The sequence below is a fragment of the Melanostigma gelatinosum genome, assembly GCF_949748355.1.
Source record: "Melanostigma gelatinosum genome assembly, chromosome: 12".
Classification (NCBI taxonomy): domain Eukaryota; kingdom Metazoa; phylum Chordata; class Actinopteri; order Perciformes; family Zoarcidae; genus Melanostigma; species Melanostigma gelatinosum.
In genome coordinates, this window is record NC_136645.1 from 16,707,363 (window position 1) to 16,722,536 (window position 15,174).

At 42.1% G+C, this 15,174-nt stretch overlaps 1 protein-coding gene across 1 annotated transcript; it reads left to right on the top strand.

Moving 5' to 3' along the window:
* Positions 1-10,791: 10,791 nt before the first annotated feature.
* On the top strand, positions 10,792-14,119 carry tbxtb (T-box transcription factor Tb; the record flags this gene model as incomplete). The annotated part of the gene is made up of 8 exons (XM_079279613.1): positions 10,792-10,997; positions 11,077-11,341; positions 11,522-11,656; positions 11,840-11,901; positions 12,008-12,069; positions 12,168-12,344; positions 12,688-12,820; positions 13,315-14,119. The coding sequence occupies 8 exons, from the start codon at positions 10,792-10,794 to the stop codon at positions 13,586-13,588; spliced, it is 1,314 nt and encodes a 437-aa protein (XP_079135739.1). The 3' UTR covers positions 13,589-14,119.
* Between the last annotated feature and the right edge of the window lie 1,055 nt (positions 14,120-15,174).

A 15,174-nucleotide genomic window follows, 5' to 3' on the forward strand; every position in this document is an offset into this window, starting at 1 on the left:
AAGTGGTTTTGTTGTTGCATGTTGTGGACTGAGATCATGGCTGAGCCAGTACAGTGTGTACCAAGACCAGATTCGTCAGATTCGGTTCTCCATGTCTGACGATACTATCTACTGGCTCTGTGACCAAAAGTTTGGTAATCCTGCTCTATTGTGTCATTTCAATCGTGTCCTTGTTCATGAGCCTCTCTCTGGTATTCACTGTTGTCTGGTTTAGGCCTGAAGCCGAGCTGTTTGTGACTGTGTCTGTCCTGGGGGTGAGAGCTGCATTATTATGTCGAAAGTAGCTCAAATGCATTCAAAAGGATAAGTTGAATTTAAAGAAGTAGAAGCTGCCAACAAGTTGAGATGGTTGCAACCCTCTTGGTTACAAGTGGAAACACTTTTTCCAAACTCAAGGTCTTTATCATTTGGAGTTGCTAACTCTCTCTCTCTCTCTCTCTCTCTCTCTCTCTCTCTTCAGCTCTGCCTTTTATCATCTTCTGACACAAACTGCTTCTGTTTACACCTGCAGCATCTCTTGTCTTTATTTTCTATTTTTAACTCCAATGTCTCAGTCTCCACCCTGCTCTTTATGGATTAAAAAAGAGAATAAGAAATGGCTGCAGGCTTCTGCCCACCTTACTGCAGTATCATGATCACTGTCTGGCAGAGTGACGCGTTACAGCAGGACAGCTGCATTATCCTCCACTGATTTATAGTGGCAGGGAGCACAGATGGATGCCGCCTTCGCCCCGCCACTTACACTTTGCACACAGCAGTGAGAGCTAAAGAACGGCGTGTCCCTCCGCTCTGCCACGACAGTATTACTGTGGCAACGGAACAGATAAATCCCTCGTTTCCAGCAGCTTTTGTGAGAACAGACAAAGCAGACACTTCCCGAACTGACTCAGCCCATAAACTTCAGTAATGTGGTCATTCGGGGGCAGCCTGTTAAGAACAAGGCATTTCCCAGAGACAGGGCGACCTCAGAGATAAGACTTGGATCAGAGAGTGCAGTCCTCCCATGAAACTTCAAACATGTTACATTCTTCATTTACAGGTTATAAAAGGCAGCATGTAGCTCCATGTTTTTCCTGCAGTTAATCTGCTCTGGCATGCATGCTGTTACTCCCATTAGCCTTGCATTCTTTGGTAACATGCTTTGCATTTTTCTCTTTATTATATTTTCTCTTTATACTCTGGGGCAAGACAACATTTGCTTCAAGATGTAGTAGTTGAAATCTGCCTCTAAAACCTCCCTCTGCAACATCTGTTGGGTATCAGTCTTTATCAGGATGAAATAAGGACACTGTATACTTGGGGCAGATCACAGCCTTACAAAATTGTTTCCTGCATACATGCAGGAAATGAGGTGAGGGCTTTGTGGGAGAGGAGGTGGGCATATTCCTCCTGCGTATTTTATTTTTTTGTCTGGGTATTGCAAGAACACAATGTGAAGCTGTTGTGTGGGAGGTTGCTTTTGGCAGATGAGAGGGATAACTAGAAATGCATTCTTTTTTTAATCTTCAGGCAAGCTGACTGACTCACTCCCACAGCATCTAAATTGGGGTTTTACTGTTGATAGGCAGGGGATGAAGTTAAAGCTGCGCCCCGGAGGAGGAAGGCAATGCATGACAGCTGTCCAGACCTGGACCAAGAGGCCAAGGCCCTGCGTCAGGCTCAGCTCGATCAGGTTGATAAATACTGAACATTGATTCAATTGAAAAAAGACACGTTCATTGTCACAAAGGCACAATGATGCAATGAGAGATCATTGTATTCATAAATGCATCTGATTCATCAGTACCTGTACACTCAGGTAGTGCTTACTTTTAGGTAATTTCCTCACAGTAAGTGTCCTTCCGTTACTTTGATGGTGCTCCAGCGCCATCTAGAGGCCTACAGGAACATCCACCGTCTCCGAGACGCTCTCCGTCGCCGCTATGCCGCGCTGCTCACGGACAAGGTTCACTCACAGAGAGTGTTTCTGCAGCAGAGAGATGAGACCGCCAGAGAATGAAACTCAGCAGGTGAATCATTGAATCGTAGCGTTGTCTACACTGAGGGCTTCATCTGAGTCATGTTGCAGAGGTCAAAATCTGTCTGACATTCACTTTAAATGGTTTCAATTATTACAGATTATATTCTTTGATATATTAAACTCATAATATGCAATACCTTAATCATGCTGTATCATGTTGAACTTTTTTCCATTTCAGTGTTTCTATTAGTTACCAGCAGAGTGTCGACACACCATTACTGCATGCTACAACTTGTGGGGGCAAAAATATATGAAATGAATTCGTTTTCCAGTCTCGACTATATGTTTTCTCTTTAACAGACACTACAAGCGATTACCTGCATCCATGGGCCAGTTTGTTTCAGTGTTTCTTCATTGTGGGATCTGCTGTGTTCACATGGGCAGTTGGTTTGCATGCCTCTGGGGCATTGCGAGCCGTATTAGATCTTACAATGTCATATTTATTGGGATTTATATGAAACTTGTATTTACATTTGTAACTACAGGAGGATCTGTTTTGATGTAAACTATGCAGCTTTAGTCTGCAGGCCAAGTATTTTGCTGGTGGGCCTGATTTGGCCTTCAGGCAGCTGTTTGCCTACCACTGTGCTGCACTACCACTGCATTGTCTGGGCTCAAATACACAACCCTGCAAATCAAAGCCTCTCTGTTTTCACGATACAACACCGCCACTTTCTCTTTTACTCCTCAAGTGACATGCATATCATTGGAAACAATTGCAGCTGCTGTTTACAACTTAATCCTGTGAGTCTTTATGTCCTGCACACTATAGCCTGCCAACACTGTTGATGAATGGGACGAACCCGCATTAATTAAATGTTAAATCATTTGCAAGTGATGTTTGAGCAGTTAATCCATTCTATGGAAGCAAAGACAGGTCGTAACATTTTGAATCTTACAAAAAATCTAACAGTGGAATTGAATCACCAATGAATTATTCATGTTAAAATTTTGACACCACTGAGTTTATAGCGTTGAAATGTAAATATTTTATTTTGAAAAATATCTTATCTAAAATGTAGGTTTGACATTCTTAATCAGTATTGAGTGACCTCTTTCATATCGTCACATTCTGCTCATATTGTCATTTGATACATTCTCATATAAATGATATAAAAGTCACTTTAATTTTCTGTCTAAATTGGTGAACCCTTGACAAAATAATAAAATCAAATCATCACTTTGGGGAATTCAAACCACAAATTCAGATTTTCAAAGTAAAATATGTCAATGCTGTGAATTCAGTGGTATTTAAATCAACAATAAGGTTTTAGTAAGGGGGACATTTCACACCTGGTATTAAGTTGTTTATAAGACTCAAATTATTATGGCCTTTATTCACTCCCATACATCATGTCACTTCTTTTTTCTTTTCTTTTTGTTTGTTTTTAGCAAATGTAGTTGCCTGTTCTTGCGTATAATTCTCCTTCTGCCATTTCAGCTGCTGTGGTTGGCTTTGATTTTGACTGTCTCGTCTCTATGCTGACGGGGTGTGAAAAGAGCAATAAGCTTTAGAGAGCGGCTGCATAGAGGGGGTCTAACATGAGAGAGATCCTGTCTTATCTGCCCCTCCTGTAAAAGCAGAGCTTCGTCAGGAGGATGTAAATGTCCTCTCTAATGACTTGCACTTGGTGGCGGGACAATAAAGGACTATAGAGGCCTTCCAGTAAGAATCCTTTGCTTCAAATTGCTGAGCAAATGAAACTACCCGTTGTTCCCTCAGCTCAGATCGAGAGGCTCTGTCACAGACACAGAGGTGAGGCAGGACCAAAGCAGGCAAAGGCCAGGACACCTGCTGGGGCCTAATTGGGCCTTGCTGCTGTTAATGGCTTCCTGTGGCTGCGTGTTTACTTCTCATTTGTTCTGTGCACTCTGTTTCCCAGCCCCTTAAACAAGGGTGGGTTGCTTCAAATCTCTATTCCCACAACTCTCTGTCTCTCCGTGTGTCTGCGTCCTTCTCTTTTATTCTTCAGGAACAAAAGAAGTTGTCCTTCTCCAAGCTGCAGCACAATGACTCACACCTGAAGTCCCTCCCCAAATCCAGCTACCACCTGGTAGTTTGTGTCCCAGCACTGACACACAATGATACCTGACTTTAATCTGTCATTGATGTTTCATGGCTCCCTGTGGAGGTCATTAAAATGGTCTGTCATTTTTTTTCCTGAGATCTTTGACCTCCAGAAACAATTAGCTGAGCGTGGACATCTGAAGACCCACCACGACTTGGAGGACTTTTATAGGTGCATCAGATATAACAGTCAGCCATCTCAACTACACAAGAGTCTGGAGGATGTCAGGAAAAGGAGTTGAGTAGCAGTTTGATGTCGAAAAATAAACCTCTTCCTTGATCTATGATGGAAAAACCGTAGATGTGACTTTGCATGTGTGTTGATGTAACTTTAACAGTGCTGGAAAGCAGGCCTGCAGATGATTTGATGACTCAACACAAGATCTCAGAGACACATCCCTGCACTGCTGAAGATAAAGGAGATGAGGACCACTCCAGGTGCAGACAAAATACACTGTAATAAGTCTGCATTCTGTACTTTTAAAGCAATAGTTCGACATTTTCCCCCCAAATTTCGCACTTCTGCTTTAAAGTGACACGTAGAAGTCTTGAGATTTCTTTGAACATAATATTATGCAGCAGCAAAAATAGTTTGTTCCAAATAAATTACACTGAAGACAGTATATTCTGTATATTTGGGAATCTACACGTCTGAGGTTTTGTGTCGAAGATGCAGCTGGTGTTGGTGGAGGGCTGGCAGGGACATGGCACTCGGCTGTAGAGGCCTCTGGTCTACTGGATCACTGTTTGCACTGCCTTCAAATCAAACACAGACTTTCACTGCAGGCTTGTTCAGCACTGACCCTCCTGGGGGAGAGAGCTGATTACTCACGTAGAAGTGAGATGACCAAACACAAGCTGACCCCTCTGTTGTGGAGACTCCCCTCCTCGGACGGTTGCTTTGTCTCTGACAAACATCATCCGGGGGGGAAAATGTCGTAATTATGTCCGCTACAAAAGAGACATAGCAATTGGGCCAGTGGTGTCACTTCATGCCAGCACTGCGAGCAGATGTTGAACTGTTTGGAGAGTTCCTTCTCATTCAAAGCTTTATGGGATGAGGCAAACAGCGCTCCATTTACCAAAAAGTGGAAGAGATAATCTGAGAGCCAACTTTATTGAAGAGTTTGCTTTACTATTCAGCTGACACTTTAACTGACATCGTCTTTTAGTTTATGCACTTCAACTGCCACTAATTTCTCTCAGGACCTTCGCTTCAGCTGACTCGTCCAGCTTGATTTATCACCTAAAATCAACTGAAATTAAAATTTCTCACAGTTTTCACTTAAATTGACACTTGACTCTGCACTCACAGCTGATTTGACGATTCAACTTTGTTCAGTGCTTTCATTTAAACTGTAACTTACGCTTCTTTCAGCACATCCATTATAACTGCTATTTTCAGTAGGCCCAAGTCCAACTGCCACTTCAACTACTTCTAGTACAGGCAAATTATAAATTTCAAGTACAGGCAAAGTTACTTCAGAAAATGTTTCCTTTTTCTGTTTGAAGTAATTGCAAATGATGATCAGGAAAAAAATATTACCTTGAAAGCTCTTTCAAGTATTTTACACATAAGAAAACTCTCAAAAGCTTGACTTTTGCCCTGGTTGTTGGGGCTTTCTGCAATTGTCTCTTCATATCATAACACTAGCGATTAACACAAGTGCTGTTAGTATCAAATACAAATTACACAATTCATACTGTACCGCTGCTAATCTACAGAAAATGATCTCCAAGGCGTGTAGTTCAGATCCACTTTACACTTTTGCACCTGCTCATATCACCCTCAGTGTCCTTTGTGTTTACATGTTGTGACTGTATAACAGAACAGTGTCGGCCACTCTCACCCTTTTTGTTAATTAGGGCCGAACTCTGTTTATTAGGAGCATGTATGATGTTAGCACACGGCTGCCACCGTGAAACAGCACATTGGCTTGGGGACATTAGGAGCTATAAGTAAGAAGACATGTGAAGGCTTCCGCTGACAAGTCCTCCATCAGTGTGACATCTCACCGCTCCACAGACAAACATGGCGAGTATAAGCCGCCCCCCAACCCCAGCACTGTGCCACAAGCACATTCCCCACATCCGTAAGAAAAACCCAAAATAAAGGCAATTAGAGCAGAAGCCAAAAATATGGAGTCGGCAAAGTCCTTGTTTATGCTTTTTAGTAATGAGCCAATTTATCCAATCTGTTCTGCTTTGTGGCTGTTTATATGCTTATTATTAGCTGCTGTGATTTACAGTTGAGGCAGTAATTTGCTATCGTGGCCATCTGGTCATGGTCTCTTCAACATGTTGAATTTCAAGAGTATGCATTACAGGTCTACAAAATTAGATTCAGCAGACCATATTACTATTACTATAAATTTACTTCAATGAGTGGAACTTGCACATAAGACAGGGCTGGTCTAGTTGCCTCTTATTTTGTAGAGTCGCTAGGCAACAATTTAATGAGTTGTCAGAGTTTTTCACAATCAAGCTTCTGCGGTGTCATCTGTCATCTGAGCACTAGTACTGTACATATATGGCTGCACAGGTCCACGTCCTCATTCCTCCAGCTGCCTCCAGTGCAGCTACTGGTGTTTGTATGGATCCGTTACCTGCTGCACTGTCTTGTGAGTAAACGCTGCCTTGCTCAGGAGTCCTCCATGGAGCCAGTTTGCACCCAGCAGACAAAGTGTGTTGTCACCTGAGTGCGCAGTGTTATTGGGTGTGAGCTGCACCATGGCTACTCTTGAGAAGTAGTACACCATTAGGAATATATTAATAACCCGACATTTTGTGTGCAGGTCAGACATCACAGCAGTGAGAACGAGAAATATGTCTTGACGCCGTTTTCCTCAATCATTACCCATTCAGTTAAATATCCTGTTGGTGGCCTTTTGTGCTTCCAGCTGTAGAATTTACTAATTGTGTGTGTGTGTGTGTGTGTGTGTGTGTGTGTGTGTGTGTGTGTGTGTGTGTGTGTGTGTGTGTGTGTGTGTGTGTGTGTGTGTGTGTGTGTGTGTGTGTGTGTGTGTGTGTGTGTGTGTGTGTGTGTGTGCGTGCGTACGTACGTGTAGGTTATTAAAGCAAGGGTCTGGTCCAGAGGAGATCTTCGGTGGCAGCCAGGAGAAGGATGAAATTGAGCAAATGTTTCTCAAGGTTAGTGTCAAAACCACAGAGGCAGTAATGTCACTCAACAAAGGCAGTGAGCGGCAAATACACCTGGAGCAGTGATCCCCCACTGCCTCCTCAAACCAACACTTACTGAGGACCTGATCATATATTTTCCTTCTCTTTGCTTCCATCTTACCGATTGACTTTTCAGTTCCTTTATTTTCTCCCGACACGTGTAACTTTCATGGTACACTTAAAGGTGCAGCGTGTAAGATCTGGTCAGCGTTCTAGTTTAAAACGTTTAAAAAATGAACCAACATGATTACCAGAATGTGAAAAGGTTACAGTGTTGTTACTGTATGTCAAAGATGCCTGTGTTGCAGAAATGTCTACTTAAATGAGCATGCTAACCAATAGCCCAGGCCTGTCCTGTCTTGTGATACCTCTTGTACCTCGACAGGCGATTGTGAGTCACTGTGGCATCCACTTTGCCTTCAGTCAAACGTGAGAGAGAATTAGAGGCAATAGGCATAGAGAGCATTATTTCAAACCCTCACAGTGATATCAGAGGGCAGGAGAGAGACTGGTAACACTGGAGGGGAGGTTATGCTCAGGTGCTGAGATGAGCATATACAGGACAAGCACGAAGGACTCATTTCTCTCTCACCCCTGTGTCAAAACGGGTCTGAGCAAACAGAGGATGAGCCTGGCTGGAGGGAGAGCAGGGGACGGCAAACAGCGGTCAGACAAGACCGGTGAACGCCAGCAGCATCGCTCACCACAGCTCCGTGCTGACATCTCAGATTCTCCGCTGCCGGAGAGGCCTGTCTCACCTATTGACATCCCTAAGGTGTCAGTCCAGGGTTCAGGCTTTGAGTGTTTGTGAGGCACCTATACAGTACGCATGTGTGGGAACTTTACCTCAGAATAATATAAGATAACATATGAACCTTATAATACAGCGTCAGGGAGCCGGTGATCAACTCTGCGGTAATTTTGAGGTCACATTTTGTTTTGTTTGAATGATATTACATTATACTCGCATGTTCTCTAAATACTTAATCCACTATATTTATGTGATGAATTAATGAGAACGTATTAAAGGACAATACCTGCGTTTCACCATCTTTTAACCTATTTACTATGACATAGTTTATATGACTGCCAACTGTTTTTCAAAGTGCTTTGGCTATTTTTATGTGTTTTTCACAACACAAAGTTCTCCATGTGGCTTCCTTTCATTTTATTATGATAATCAGCTGGCAGCGAAACTTATAAAATACAATTTTACATTTTTTCAATGAATCTACACAGATAAACTACATTACCACGCAGCAATGCCAAACTAAGTCAAATCAAAGCAGATGTTGACCGTAACATCATAACTTCAGCAGGTTTGTGTGTCTTAAAGTTGATTTTCATAACCTACTGGCTGAAATGGAAATCAGTGGTGGCCTGGAAGGAGAATGCCAGCATTTTAAAATCCACGACACAACATGTTATAAAAATGATTAGCAGTAACATTAAGTGATTTGAAGTAAATGGGTTAAAAGATGGAAAAACACTCGTATGGTCCTGTTAAGCTTTCCCAAAGCAAAGCAAACTGAATGCAGACTAGATCGTGTTCCCTTCAATGTATTTCAGTTGCACCTGCTTTTTATCCTTTGAGGAATGAATAGGCTGGGGGATCTATATAGCACCATATAGATCAATAACTTGAATTCACAATGCTGCAGGCCCACATCAGGAAGTGGCCTAGTGTGACAGTTAGCGCTTGGGACGGGTGTTGGAGGGGGAGACAGAGAGAGAGGCGCCAAAAGGGACACTAGGACTGTGGGAAATGACACTGGCTATGACACCTATGACTTTTACACCATGGTTACCTCGTATACAAGGGGACTTCTCTTTTTAAACTACAAAATGGACAAGGATGTGATAGATAAATGTAATATGTGCCACCCACAGATGAAAGCCCCCACGTTTGCAACCCTACAGCCTCACTTTATGAAGAGCTTACAGAGCAAGATGCCTGATTTGGGAGGTCAGCCGTCTTTTATTTACCCTGTGTGGTAGCCCAGCGCAGAGGGAAACGCTCATGTTTACTACTTTGTCTCAATCACGGATTATCCCTGAGATTCCTCAGAAGAGCAGGAAAGCTGAGACGAATGCATGATCTTTGTTTGGCTGAGTGAGGTTTGTTGTTCTCTGCTTGCTGTGAACTCTGGTCCAGACTGCTGGACAGGGAGACAGACTCGCTGAGCTGGCAGGAGGAGCGAGGCGACCAAGATTTGGTTAGTAACACAAACCAGCCACAGCGCAACACAACACGACACCACAGAGGTCTATGGAAGCTAACACGTAGCTGCCACACGCTATCTGCCTTTAACGTTTGTTTGTTTTTCCTTTGGAAGCCACCATGGCAACAGGTCACACCGAATAAAATGACCAGAATACAGTAGTTATTTGCGGGCATGACACTGTGGTACTACACGTCTGGATATAAATTATGTGTTTCATGAATTGAGTTATCAGCTAGATACTTTTTTTCCATCCTTGCACACATCTGAGTGAAGACATCCCCACCACAGCATCTGTTCGTGTCTGCAATATAATCTTTGTCCCACATATGAGAAATATACATTTGACATATTTTTTTAACATTACAAACGTGTTTATTTCATGTCACACTGGTTAATGACGATTTTACTTTTATAGTGTCAGACAACAATATTTTGATACTTTATCAAATTAGTTTTATATGTCCGTCAACTGTTCATTTGAGTCATATACCTGTAAACTGTAGTCCGTGTAGGTTTTCTTGAAATAAAAGTTTCATTATAATAACATTTCACTGTTTGAGCTGTGATCAGAATTGGTGATGATGCAGATATAAAGCCAGCAGTTTGTTCTAGTGTGACACTTCAAGGATGTGGTTGTTGAGTGTAATTTTCATCTATTTGCTGTCTATTTGTAGAGTAATTCATGTATTAATTCATTCATTTTAGAGAGCTTCTTCTTTCACCCAATTGACTAAATGTTAACCCACAAAGACAGAACTGAAAACGTCCCATGTTTCTTGAAAGTGACCTGAACTAGCCAGTAACAACAATGTGTCAACATATAAAGCAATTTAGAGTTTTTATCATAAAAGTAAGCAATATTCCTCATAAAAAGTTGAAGAAACCATACTGGATCTAAATCCGAGACGTCGGCTCAGCCGCCCACAGGGGTTTGGTTTCTGCAGGTGTGGCTTTGATCTAAGTGTCAATGTTGACAGGCTGATGTAATAAAGTGGGTTAAACTGCGTTATTCAAAACGCTGTCATCCTGTGGACCTCAATGATTATGGCTGCTCTGAGCCAATCGGTGGCAAGCCCGTAAAGATCAAAGAGGAGATGAGCCAACCATCTCTGCTCCAAACACCCATCCTGAGACGGAGCTTCTTTTCCTCCTATATATTTGGGGGCTGTTCGTGACGTCCAGCGTCCTGAGAGAACTGCTTGTCTTTGTGGAGACACAAGAAGAGGAAAGAGGTCTAGTTTGTTTGTTTTTTACAATACGAACTGTGATTACATTCAGCCCTGGAGCTGCTGGACAGGATGGCCACAGGCGCTTCTGAATGTCCTGGGAAGGCCAGTCAGAGCCGGGTGGACCACCTCCTCAGTGCCGTGGAGAGTGAGCTGCAGGCCGGCAGCGAGAAGGGCGACCCCACGGAGAAGGAACTGAAATTATCCCTGGATGAGAACGAGCTTTGGCAGAAATTTAAGGATCTTACAAATGAAATGATAGTTACAAAGAATGGCAGGTGAGCTTAAGTACAAACACACAGTATACCAGATCAAATAAAATATAAAGGATAAATATTCTTTCTTTTTTTAATCAAGGCGCATGTTTCCGGTGCTGAAAGTGAACGTGTCTGGATTGGACCCGAACGCCATGTGTTCTTTTTTGCTGGACTTCGTATCTGGGGACAATCACAGGTGGAAATACGTGAACGGGGAGTGGGTCCCTGGTGGCAAACCTGAACCTCAAACCCCCAGCTGCGTGTACATCCACCCGGACTCTCCGAACTTTGGGGCTCATTGGATGAAAGCTCCGGTCTCCTTTAGTAAAGTCAAGCTCACAAATAAACTCAACGGAGGAGGTCAGGTAAGTAGAAGAGAGAATGCGCGATATTGTACTTTCCTTGTTTTTCTTCGGGGAAAAAAAGTTCAGTCTTTTCCATTTCCTTTTTAAAATATCCTAATTTCAAAACAAAATACACGTGAATATTCTAAATCTAGCATATTAAATAACCATCTTCGTGTTGAACTGTTTTTTTTTCTTCAGATAATGTTAAATTCCTTGCACAAGTACGAGCCACGCATTCATATAGTCCGGGTTGGAGGCCCGAGGAGGATGATCACCAGCCACTCTTTCCCAGAGACACAGTTCATAGCAGTAACAGCATACCAAAACGAAGAGGTTGGCAATACTCTATATATATAATATTACTTAAACCAAAGCGTCAATAATGTTTCTTGTATGCGCGCAAAATGTGTGCATTTACGCACAACATTTACGCACAGCATTTTGTATATCTTTTATGATTTGTATTGGCGGAAAAACACAATCCTAATTTTTTTGTCATTTATGTTTGGATTTTAGATAACTGCTCTTAAAATAAAGCATAACCCTTTTGCCAAGGCCTTCTTAGATGCAAAAGAGAGGTAAGAATCCACATTGTTTTCACGACATATTATGTGTCTTTAAGATGTGTAAAGGTTTAGTTTAACATTATTTAAAGTATGTCATCAATATTTTACATTTTTTCAGAAGTGATCACAAAGACATAAGAGAAGATGCCATTGAAAATCAGCAGTCGACTTATTCTCAATGTGGGTATTGTGTTCTTTTTTCTGATTTCATGTCACGTTTTGGAGGCTGTGTGGCGCTCGTATGGTTTCATCATGTCTCTTCTCATCTGTGGAACCAGTAGGTGGTTGGTTTATTCCAGGCACAGGCTCTCTCTGCCCTCCTGCCAGTCCTCACAGCCAGTTTGGGAGTCCCATCTCCCTCTCGCCGTCCCACGGCTGTGAGCGCTACTCCAACCTAAGAAACCACCGCTCTTCCCCCTACACCAGTCCGTACGCCCATCGGACCAACTCGCCCAGTGAGTGTTCCCTTCCAGCTTTTACCGTCACACATCCAGGAATTACACCACTTCCTCCCCGGCTATTAACAAGAAACGCAAACAAATGTTGCTGAGCTTGCATTCCTCTGGCTTTTGTGTGAGGAGCCACAAAGCTGTAAATGGTTGGGCTTCAGACGGGGAATGTATGGAGAGAATATTCACACCTCCAACTGTCATACTGATATCAGGGGCACAGGAAGTCTTGCATTGTACCGGGAAAGCAACAGGTTTAATGCTAATATGATTTCTGACAAATATATATTTGAAATCACACGTGACTTGTGAACATGATAAGCCACAGTGCTTCTGTCTTGTGTTACAGTCAGTTACTCCGATAACTCGCCAGCCTGTCTGCCGATGCTCTCAAGCCACGATAACTGGTCCAGTCTACAGATGCCAACACACTCCAGCATGATGCCCATGGCCCACAATTCCACCTCTGGTAGCAACTCCAGGTTTGTGTTGTGTTTCTTTTTATTGCACCAAATGAAATCACAACCATCTAACAACAAAGAAGATGACATAAACAGAAAGAATAACTAATTTTACAAAACAATTGGGATATTCAAGTAAGATAGACACAGATAATAAGATTAAAATACAAACAGTGAAGTTTATAGTTATGGTGATAAAAGAAAAGACAAAATATAAAATAAAGCTTGCCTATCGTATATACATAAGACATTGGTGTAGAAAAATAACTACATGAGTACAGTCATTTTATGCATTTCTTGTTTTTAGGCAGAGTTGGGTAAGAAATCTATTTGAGGGATCTTCTGTGCATGTAGCCTCTTCACATTCTGTGTAAAATGTTTAATTCTTTGAATGTTTTAACCGAAATTCTTCCCAGATTTTACACATTGCACCTTTAACCTTTTGCATGAGTTGCACTTCTAAAACACCCTAAGAAGAGCTGAGTAAGACGTCTTCTGTCCATGTCTCTGTGCAGCCAGTACACCAGCCTGTGGTCTGTGAGTAACTCGCCGCTGACTCCCGTGTCCCACAATGGGGGGATTAACAACAGCCTGAGCTCCCAGTTCCATCGAGGGTCCTGCAGCCACTACCCGAGCCTGTCTCACTCAGTCACAGTGCCCTCCGCTGGCTCTCCCATGTACGACAGCGGCACAGCAACAGAAGTGCATGACACAGCTCAGTATGACACGACCGCACCACACGGGCGACTGCCTTTAGCCTGGAGTCCTGTGACACCTCCGTCCCTCTGATGGAAGCGCCTCTGCAAGTTCGGAGAGAATGCCATGAAATAATGTCTGCAGGTTGTTTGATATGCTGTGATTTAAAGGAAGGATCAATCCCAAATGAAGTAGGTTGTATTCTATTTCCAAATCAAAGTTCACAGGCAAAAGACTGTTTTACGGTTTTGGGGCGCTTGAATTAATCTTGAGTTATTTAACAAAGAATTCTTCACCTCCTAATTGATAATAAGAAGTTACTTCTCAATAAATTGTGTGTGTTATACATGTTTCAAGAAACAAAATGAATGTTTGCCCTAATTGTTGGTAGATTTTCTCTTAAATTCAGCTGTTTTTGTTCAGCATAGCAGGATAAACTTGTATTTCAATGTTAGCAAACCAAAATCCATTCAACCTGCTTATATTAAGCATAGCTTCATGAAGACACAGCAGTAGGCAAAACACATGTACAGTTGAAAAATGTAAAAACACTGTTTAAAGTGTAAATGAGAAAGTAATTGAGGTTTACATGTAAATAGACAATCGCTTTGTACCACAACGATACCGCTGGAGAGATTGTGTTTCAGATTGTTTGAAAAATGAAATCTAATGTCAATATTCTGCCATGCAGACAAACTTTCCACATCATTATAAAACATGTCAAGGGCTCTCAAGCGGCTGTTTCTGAGGCCAGCTACATGACAATAAAAACTTGAATGTGCTTTGCTACACTGCGTTTTACGTTGTTGTTTACATTGTCCAAATTCATCCAACTTGGTCACTGTGTCCTTTTCGGTTTTTTTCGTGCCATTGTGATGCCACACCACATTTCTGGCCCATTTATTTCATCCTTATGTATCTGGCTAACTATCCTCCAGTGAGCATTTTTCTAATTATAATCAACATGGGTGGTTCACAAAGTCAGGTCCAGGGACCTCCAGGGTTGCTTTAGATTAACGGAGGTCCCCAGCAACATAAGGGACAGTTTGATTTGAGTGTTCTTCGGTTCCTTGGGAGATACAATTAGGTCAGTGATCTAATTCAAATCGCATTAGCAGTTCCTGATAAGATTTTCATCATTTCTACAGAAATCACAGGAGCACCGGTTTAATCTAATAATGACCCTACCTCCCTAAATATATTAAGCCCCACTCCAAAACACCAGATCTTCCAAAACACATCACCCAACCCCAATCCCTTCAAATTCCAACAGCTTTCCTATGAGTGTGTGTTAGTTTTGTCTCTGTTCGTGATTAACATCCAGGCAGCTGTTTATGATCAAATGAGCTGTACTGGTGCAGCAGCTGTTGAAAAAGAACAAAACAAAAGTAAATGCAACATAAACTAAAATAAACTTGATTTTCTGAAAACAGCATACTGCTGTCATCCTGAATGATCATAATATTATGCATACTTGAATATGACAAGGAAATATTTTTTTGAGGTTCTTTGGTGTTTTTATTTGTCATTTCAGCATTGGTTATTACAGTTTCATTATAGTGTTAAATCTTGTGATGTTAGCTTGAAAACTCAAACCCTCCTGCTCCCTTTTTGTGAGTAAGGAGTATTTGTCACACATGGGTGAGGAATTACATCCATGTATATCTGAAGGAGGGGGT